This window comes from Aptenodytes forsteri, unplaced genomic scaffold (assembly GCF_000699145.1).
Source record: "Aptenodytes forsteri isolate BGI_AS27 unplaced genomic scaffold, ASM69914v1 Scaffold15, whole genome shotgun sequence".
In the NCBI taxonomy this organism is placed as follows: domain Eukaryota; kingdom Metazoa; phylum Chordata; class Aves; order Sphenisciformes; family Spheniscidae; genus Aptenodytes; species Aptenodytes forsteri.
In genome coordinates this window covers 5,719,209-5,729,097 of record NW_008795129.1, presented here as the reverse complement: position 1 = coordinate 5,729,097, position 9,889 = coordinate 5,719,209, and the positions used below count along the sequence as shown (strand labels likewise).

Genomic DNA, 9,889 nt, shown 5'->3' with positions numbered 1-9,889 from the left:
CAGTGTTGTGGAAAACATTCAAATGAATTAAAACTCATACAGAATTTTGTGTAAAGTAATATACGTATGAAGAATATTAAAGATTCTTAATATGGAAAAGACTGGAGTAGTCAATGAATGAGTAAACAACAATAATGTATTTCTTCTAATGTCTTTTAAGCCTCTTTAATATCTAAGTCATCCGGATATACTGCTTTGTTTTCCTAAACACAATCAGTTGTGCTGTCATGTACAAACAATAGTAGTTGTTAAACCCAACATTTAAAAACTTTAGCCATCCATTCAAGGACCAAAAGCCATACCATATGGACACAAATTACAAATTATTTCTTCCCATAGTAATATGGTACGTACTTATGAATAATAAATATGTCTAGAAACTGGAATCCAGTTGGGAAAACAAACAATGAAGATGCATTTGCTGGTGAGTCCATCTGAAATCAACAGTGCTGTTAGTTCACTGAAATGATCGATTTCACTGGAAAATTAATGTGCAACCTTGACAAATTTTATTAATTGACAAAATTTTATTTACTATATCATAGGTCATCTGCTGGCCAATTGGCATTGAAACTATCAGGCTTAACAAAGGCCAGTGTGTTAAAAACCAATTTTTTCCTGTCTTCACAAACTGCTATGTCATATTTATTCCCATCTCAATGAGTTTAGAACCTGGACACAGTGTAGTGTAAATTGTGCTAGATGATTGTATTTTTTGCTCAAGGTAGGATCACAGGAAACATCTTGTTTGAAGACGCTGAAAAGACCGGCTTTCTTATCTCAGAGTGGAGAGATAACAAGCAGGATAGATGAATTGTATCCTATCCTATCTGACTTTAATACAGTGAAGTTGAAAGGAGGTAAATTCAGAACTGTCAAAAAGGAAATACATGGGAAGGCAGAGCCTGCAGGACTCACTGAGGCAAGTGGCATTGAACCTAGTGAGACTGTACTGTTTAGAGGTACCAAACACTTCTAGAACATCTGGAATAGGTAACATCTGGATAGGTAACAGAACTTTCCCTGAAACCTAAACTTGGACTTTCAGAACTAAAGCAGATCTGTATCTTCTATGCAGTCAAGAACTTTCTTTTTTTCCCACAGCTGCTTTCTGCATGGATCTTCCACCTTCTTCAACGGTGCCAAGGAAGACATAGATCCTGAGCTGTATGTCCCACTTTGTATGTATGTCCCCCAGGTTTGGCTCCACCTGGCATTTTTAATGTTTCTAGTGACCACTAAAACTGTAAGCTCAAACCAAACCGTGACCACAGCACAGTGTGATCAACAGACCTCACAAAATCACAAACAGTAATTGTATAGAAAATTACACTGCATTGAAAGGTTTGAACATCACAAAACTATAAATGAAAATTAGTTATGGAAAGTCCATGGTTTGTGGTTTAAATGAGAAAGTTAGACAGAAGTTTTCTTAGGGAGGGACAAGCAATTTCAGAAGTGGCCTTCCACAACACAACAGGAAACATGCTGAAACTGCTACCCTTCCCTCTTCTGGTTCCAGCGCTGACATGGGCATTCATTCAGTTTATAGCACCATTTCCATCCCATCCCATCTAGAATAACTTCCTAAAGTTTAATCCTAATCATGTTCCTTTTAAGGACAGGAAGAAAGGAGTTGGTGTATCAGGCCTCCTAGCAGTATAATCTTTCTCCTTTTAGTATTCACAGAACTCTGACCAGGAAATGGCAGCCAGATTATTCATTTTTTCTGCTACAAAATGATGCATTCTTGCTCTCCGGAGAGTGATTCTAATGTAGTCTTCCCTGATCATACCACAAAAGCTGCCTCAGTCCAGTGATTTTCAAACTGTGCTCTGTAGACCAATGGGAGCCCACAGACCGCATCGATTAGTGAAAAATTACCCCCAAAAAAGCAAGTAAATGTATATTCTTCAAAAGCATATGAGTGCCGTTTCGATGGAGAAACACATCTTCATTGGAAAAAGTTGAGGGATCATTGAGTGAACAAGTATCCTAACCTGGCATTCCCTGTCAGTAAACTTAGAACCCACTGCAGAAACACAGCCTGCACAGCTAAGCTTGACAGCATTGTGTTACATCCCTTTTCACTGATCCAGAAACAGATGTTGTGAGAAACAGTGGTTTGATCAAAATGACACAGGCAGTTGCTAGCAAAGACAGGAAAAAAACCAGTCAGCTGATTTCAAATTGTCTCCTTGTGTTTTAAAAACCAAAATCCTATTTTTTTTTTTCTTCCAAGCATTTCTACTTGTAGAAAAGACATAGATCCCTGTTGTAAAACCACAGTATTGCACTGGGACGGAATGCAGTCCTTCATGAATTCCTTACGTCCCTTCACTTCTTCACGAACCCCCTGCTCTAGTGGAGTGCATTTCCTCCAGGAGGATTTCCTTTCATCTGCACCAATTCAAACGTTCAGACTTCTAGACATAAGGGGAAAAAAGCTTCCAGCATGACTCAATTATAGGAAGTTTGTTTTTCTTTGTCTCGTTAGGCTTCCTTCTGCCTGTGCAATATTTGGTTCATTCAGCTTTAATACGAATATTTTCGTTTAAAGAAATACAATCTGCAAAAATTTTGGATAAGCCCCCTGGTTTATGTAACCCACCTTAGATGAGACACTCAGTTAAACTTGAGACACATAAAAGGCATTCCCTCTGCCTGCACAAGGGGCTTTACACAAGAGCTCGTTTTACACGTGGGGAATCTAGTTCTGGTTCTGTCGGCATCTATGCTGTTTTGCTCTGATGTCAGCACAGGTGTAGCAGGCAACAAGATGTCATATTGGTCAGTTGTGTGTGTGTAAACAAGTCCTAGTTCACAAAACACTTTAGTCGAGTGTAACAAGCAATTTGTTCACTCAATTTTTATGCCAGTGGCACAAAGGAGCAAGGGCAGTATTGTACACATTTGCCTGCAGTGTGATTTCCACGTTGCAAGAGGAAAATCCCCAATCTTTACATGCTAGGACCAAACTGCGCTGCCCCTGCAGCTGGAGGAGGTGAGGACAATACCATAAATAAAGCTGATTAAAAACCTCTCCTCTTCATTTTTGCATTTTGAATCAGCTCTGCCACTTTTCGTAACTGGTTCTCTTGCCTTTCTGTGCACAGAAGGCATTTATACATTGCTTGTCATCACAGTATGTAAATTGCTGTGGCTGAGATAAGCCCACAAAGAAACTGGGTAAGTGTTCTTACCTCCCCCCCCGCAAAGAAAACAACTTCATGACATAAAGGAAAGCTATCTCTCCCTGTAGCCTTGCTGCTTGCTTAAGCCTCATACCATAAGCAGAGCGAGGAAGTTTGATTACTGCTGAGACCTCGTAAGGATGTAGATATAACACACCATTGGAAGAGGTTTTGAGATTCAGCAGCTGTTTATCAGTGGCTGATTTTCCACACTTTCTCAAGATCACTTACATCAACACAAAATCAGTGAAAACATGTAACTGGTTAGATTTGGTGCTGCTTCATTCTGATCTAAATGATAGGCCAGGTGTAGCGCACTGGAAAAACAGGCCCTTGGAGCAGGGTAATGTTGAAGCGATGTGCCAGCATAATACTGGGGAGCATTACACAGCTGGTCTTGTCTTTTTCCAGAAGAAATCTGAAGCTAGGTTTCTAACCACAAAACTGTTAAGAAAACATGGCATCTTTCAGCAAGTACAGAACAGAACATTTTGCAGCAATGGTACCAAAAAATCTTTAAGCTTATTTATACTGGGCCAGGCTGATCTTAAAGTAATTGATGTAAATCAGGAGTAGTAACATGGAATTATTCTGGATTTGCACTGGAATAAATGAGATCACAATCTGGCCTAAAGTACTAATGGGAACTATAACCCTAACCACATATGAATGCAGTTACACCATGGAGTCCTTCATTACACTTTATGGACACTGACTTTACAGTAAACTGGCTGGCACCCAGATAAAACCAGATGGAGTGAAATTTGGCCCATTAAACCTTGCCATAAATATATTCCTTACACAGTAAATGTTATTGGACACAAAATAGAGATGGAAAGATTAGAAGGAAACCACATCATCCCCTACTCAATGCAAGGTTGTTCCCTGTGCTCCATGTTTCAAAGCTTTTGTTCATTTCAGTTTTTAATGACTCCAGTGAAAGAGCTTCCACCACTGACCTTGGAAAGCTGTGTTACAATCCAACCAGACCTCCAGTCTCAATTTATGTCTTCTGAACTCAAAGGCATAATGTAACAGTTTAATCACTTTATGTTGGGAAAATAAAGCTGGGGTCCACAGCCAGTGGTTGGCCTGCAATAAGTCAAATGTCTATGCTAATAGGAAACAGCCACGTATTAATATTCAACAGCAATATATTGGGAAGAATACAGTCTCCTGACTTACAGAAATCTCCCAAGAGATGACAATGAGTATAATATGTTGATCCCAACTGACAGGCTAAGACTCTCAGGCTGTCTTTTATCACTCAGATGTGTTTACTTGCTGATACTTGCATTATCAGCCCAGGCATCATGTGAACTCAAAGAAAACTTCTGTCCAGTGTGCAGCAGACAAACAGCGGACTATGTCATCAGTATGGTGGAAAATAATAAGGAGCATATTGCAATGTCCTTTACTCTTAGCTGGGAAATGAGCGGTTTCTGATCATTCTCTATCTGAAAGGGAATCGTAGCAGATGAGGCTCAGAGACAGGCCACAAAAACATCAGACAACCTGAAAAAATACTATACAAGAGAGAGAGAAATGCTCGCTTGAAGAATATGTTGTCATAAGCTATCAAGAGCAAGCCCTTAATGGATTAAAAGAGTAATGAAAGGCTGATTAGATGAGCTGTAGTAACAACGGACAGGATTCTTGCTTCCCTGACACACACCCAGAGCAGTATAAACTCATCTCCTTCTGAGACTAAGCAGAGCTCAAACCAAAGTAGGCAAGAGGAAAATGTCTCATATGGACAGGCTATAGAGAGAATTTGGCACCTTCTTTAACAAAAAAGCTGGAATTGGCCCATGCAGAAACCAGAGGATAAACAAGCTGGTCTAATGCAATGCAATTCATGTACGCCCGTGTCATTTTGTGAAGGACATTCCTCTTCTAGCTGTTAGCAGAACAGAGCATATCATCCACAATTAAAGTGTGCAGATTCTATCTATCAGTAGCTAATAGTAACTCAAATACCCTAGTTGTTTTTTTTAGTATATCCAAAACCTGAAAACTACAGGCCAAACTCTACCCCCATCAGATCTGTACGCCTACTAAAGCACGCATCAGGGCAGAATTTGTGCTCCCTGTCTACACAATGACGTTGACAACAGGTCACATTTTGATACAGATCCAGGTTGATTTGACTTTGTAAAAGATACTTCAAAATTGGCAGAGCCTAGAACAGAACTCAGACATACTGATTTACAAATCACATCCTCTTTGGCAGTCTATTGGTCAGTTGTTGACGATCACAGATTTCAGACAGAGTCGTAACTTCAAGTCCCTTTCAAAGCCAAGGAGACAGTGAGATACAAGTTTTTTACTCAGACTCACAAATCTGGTAAGAGAGCTGATTCAGCTAACATAATGGAGTAAGAGTCCACCAAAGCTGCTAGAAACAGTAACTTATTTTCTTTTAGCATATAAGCTCTGATTTTTTTAGTGCTTAAAGATTCCTCATTCACTGGGGTGGTTGTTACTTCTGTATTTACATTGTACTGCACAGACACCAGCAAATCAAATACAAGCAAAGAAAACTCTGCAAAACAATAATTTTGTTCCCAATTCTTTGCAAATTAATACTGCATGTGCATTCATTTCACTATTTTATTTCCTCAAAAATAGATTGACAAGGGCTAGGTTGAGTTTTCAAAACTTACAACCAACTCAGACTCTTGTAAACATTTTATATTTTTTTGCAAAGCATCTATTATAAATTATTGTAAACAGTGATTTCCTGTCAGAAATTAATGTAAACTCAAAAAGAAATGGATACAAGTGAACTATGTTCCCCTTCTTTACCCAACCTGCCCAGTCCCTTGGTGAGATCTGTCTGCACAGCTCTAATTATGAGAAGTCATGTGCCGGGATAAATGATGGCGTTCTCGGAAGTACTCATGACAAATGGGACACGTTAGCTTCTCCTCTCGTCTCCTCTTGCACTGGGATTCAGTTGAGGAGTATTCTTTTTTGTGATGTGACCGCATGTGGAAGACTAAATCGGATGTCATGCGAAAGGACAGGTTGCATTTAGCACACCAGTTCTGGGCAGCCACTCCAAAGGACGTGAAGGTGGGGGGAAGAAGAGTCAAGGAAGAGGAGGAGGACGAAGAAGACGTGGTGGTTGTGTTTTGTAACTGTCCTCCTGCTTGTTTGGGCCACGGTTCTGAGGTATATGGGAAAACATTGCTCCGAGCGATGCTTGTCTGCAGCATCTGAGCATTACACAAATCACTGACAAAGAACTTGGAATTGAGAAGAGTGCTGCAGCACATGATGTCTCTGGTGGCAATGAAGCCAGACAGCTCCCCCAGGCTCTTTGGTGACTCACTTATGGGATGAGAAGAATTTATTGCAGCTCTTTCTGTTAGACACTTACTGGGTTTGCTGAAAGCACTCTTCTGTTCTCCTCGGGCTCTGGTGGGCCACACAAAGGAGAATGCACTACCGGAGGAGTTCAGCAACACTTCCTTTGATACCTGCTCTTTACCAAGTGGGACTGTGCCATCCTCTTGTTCTGGCTCCTTCGGTCTCTCATTCCTCAGCTTCTCCTTCATCCTCCTGACCTCAGTGAAAGCGCTCTGCTTCTGCTCTAAAGCATCCTTCCTAGCTGACTGCCTCCCTGAACTAAGCTTCCAGAAAGAACCAGCCAATGCATGCTCTCCCCCAACCTCCTCCTTGCCCCCACAGTTCTGTTCCTCACTCAGATTATTGGTTTTCTCCAACAACACTGTTTTCCTGCTCCTGTTGTTCTCAGCCTCTTCAGATTTTGCTGTCTTTTCTCCTGTGAGACCATGGGCATCATCTTTACAAGCTGCCATTTTGACCTCTAGATCCCTTGCCAAACTGTGGAAATTTGTGGCCTGCTCAGCTAAGTTGCTTTTTTCAGTCTTAGGGTTCTGGAAGTTTCTCCATAGCAGGGCGCTCTTCTCTGGGACACATAGGAAGCGGACATGGGAGAGATAGGAATGCTCGCATTTAAAGACTCGGTCACATTCTTGACATCTCAATTCTGCAGAAACAGACAACAGATGATGAGTTTTGCAAAGTTAGAATCATGGGCAGATCCTGACCCTGTCATTGCCACAAACAACAAACCCAGAAACATTTCTTGTGTCATACAAGATTACACATGGTAAAGCCAATGCCAGTGCAGAATCAGGCCCCTTGCTTCTACGGAAAATGGTTCACCCATATTTGCCTCCATGTGCTACTTGCAGAAATGCTTTCATTTAGACTCTCAAGCCAAGTTTGTGTGACATAAAATGGCCAGTACACAATGGTCTAGATAAAACCACATGGACTTTATGGCAATTTGAAGTCTGAACCCAGATTTGGGTCTACATTTCCTAAGTCACTGGCTTTAATATAGGCTGAATGTTAAATTCTATATACCCAAGTAATAATGTGGTTTAGACCTGGACTCAAAGACTATGGCATGAGCCTCTATTTTCTGCATAGGATACTCTAGAAGTTTAATACTTTTCACAAATCATCTGATGATAATGCCTGAAGCCCTTACTCATGCTCATTTGGCAAACTGCTGTATGCCTCAAGGCACAGGTGCCTGTGGCACAGAAAATAACGTTCAAAGTGAAACAATGCCAGTGACGAGCAGGCACTGGGGAATGGGGAACATGCATTGGCATGACACTGTTTCCTTCTGGCCTTCGGATGTACTGCATCTCTGGTTCATTGGGGTGATTGATTGCCCATGAACAGACGGTACATAATTCAGTGACCAAGACACGTATGGCACATCTTAACCTTTGTAAACAGTATCCATGCTATGTTATTTCACAACACACAGCAGTTTTTAAATGCAAATGATGCCAGACAGCACGAGGCCTGGGATACATAGGAAAGTTCATACATTGGTTGGGTAGAACTACAAATCCCTAATTTGTAGGTTCAGCACAGCTTAGATCACTTCCCAAACTACAGAAACTGAACTTTTTATAAGAAAATAAGGCTGCTGATTTGGGTAGAACATTATTCCTGCTAGTTTAAAGTCTTGAGTCTAGATATAGTGTTTCTTGTGTAGATAACACTTTGGCCTGGTAAATTCATAGGGCTGACAGTGTGTGTCTACACAGAAGCTAACAGAATACACTGAAATCAGTTAACACAAGTTAGTGGGTTCCTGCTATGATTGCGTCTATATTAATTTAATATTAATTTACAGGCAAGTACATTATCATATAAATTTACCAACTCCTACCTTTACCAACCTACACCTTTACTAACCAAGTTATATCAGCTGTGTTTAAATCAACCAAAGGGAATGTAGAAAGGGTTTTGTTCCAGTCTAACTAGATCAAAGTTTGGAGCAAATGACAGCTGGAGTCAACCTTGGCATGGACTTGACAGTGATTTGCTTGGTCTCTCCATAATCTCGATTTTTATTTTTTCAACAATTGCCAACTCAATTTCTTTTAGAGCAATAAATTCCTAGCAATATCTCAGAATGAAAATCATGCCCTTTTCCTTGCTCCCACTGTGTCCCAAGCTAAATAGGCAGATTGTGCTGTACGCAGTACTGTTTGGGTTGTTACGTATTTTTTACAGCCCTGCTCATTTACAAGATTAAAGCTGAACACTAGCCTATACCTGATTCCTCAATGAGCTAAAAAGACGTATTTCCAATTGATATTTTAGGCTTTTAGGATTCCAAGGTAGTCAGGTCCATAGACATCCATTACACAGCTCAAAAATTTCAGCATTAATCCCTAGTGCACCATCCTCTGCTGGAAAGTAGCAATGAAAATGGCATTGAGAACTGTAAATTTGTTCTTGCTCTATGCCTCCAGCTCAATTCCCAAAGCAGAAGGTCTTTTCTTTTAGCCTACCAGCTAAGGATTTAGAGAGGTTTTATTTCCTGTATTACAAGATCACCACATACTAAGGAAGTTGCAGACTCACTTCAGTCCTCAGTGACCCCTGCACTCAACAATTTGGTACTTACCATTCTGGGGACTCTGAGCTTTTATCTCATTGAAACCCAAGAGGCTGGAAAGCTCCTCATCATACCAGACAAGCAGCTCCTCATTTTTGTTGATTTTCCTGGTAGAGCGATAATATAATTGACTGTTTTCTAAGTAAGCTTCCAAGTTCTGCTCCTTGCTATTTGCAGCTGCTTGTACAAGTCTCATCCAAGGCAGTCCTGTGGGACTGTGCACAGACGTAACGTCTACCTGTGAGACAGGACACAAAAAAGGGAAGTTTTAGGTCTTGGGACCCAAAATAGATTTCCATCAAATTCAAGAACAAAGCCTGTTTTCTGTCTCACACAGACCCAGTATGCCAAAGCTGTGAGCCCATTTCATACACCAGTGTCACCAAATCCAAAGTCATCACAGCGAGAAGGCTTCCCCGGTGTGAGTGCTGAGAGGTCTGGGAATACAGCTGCATGGAAGGGAGAAGGAGACACCGATGTTCACATGTAACCTCTCATGGCAATGCCAGGACTGGTACAATGGTACATTGGTCAATCTCTAGCCATCTAGACATCATGGCAAGGATGATGTCCTCTGTCCAATGCAGGTTGTCCCATAGGACTGTGCCAGGTGTGGATCACAGAGGTTCAGAAGGAGCGCTCCTCTGTAAGTAGGGGTCTCAATCCCATGGGAAAATGTGATATGAGCCAGGAGAGGTGCGAGTGCTGTGGCCTGGGGGGGGGGGGGGGGGGG

General features: G+C 41.2%; 1 protein-coding gene across 1 annotated transcript in view; it reads right to left on the bottom strand.

Annotated features, from left to right (window-relative positions):
• Positions 1-5,799: 5,799 nt before the first annotated feature.
• The window catches only part of ZNF488 (zinc finger protein 488), an 8,581-nt gene continuing 4,491 nt past the window's right edge, over positions 5,800-9,889 (bottom strand). Inside the window, exons 2-3 of the mRNA XM_009277733.1 lie at positions 9,166-9,394; positions 5,800-7,212 (exon numbers count right to left, since the gene is read on the bottom strand). Coding sequence (XP_009276008.1) covers positions 6,044-7,212; positions 9,166-9,394 — 1,398 coding nt within the window. The 3' untranslated portion in view covers positions 5,800-6,043. The remainder of the gene's footprint in view (positions 7,213-9,165; positions 9,395-9,889) is intronic.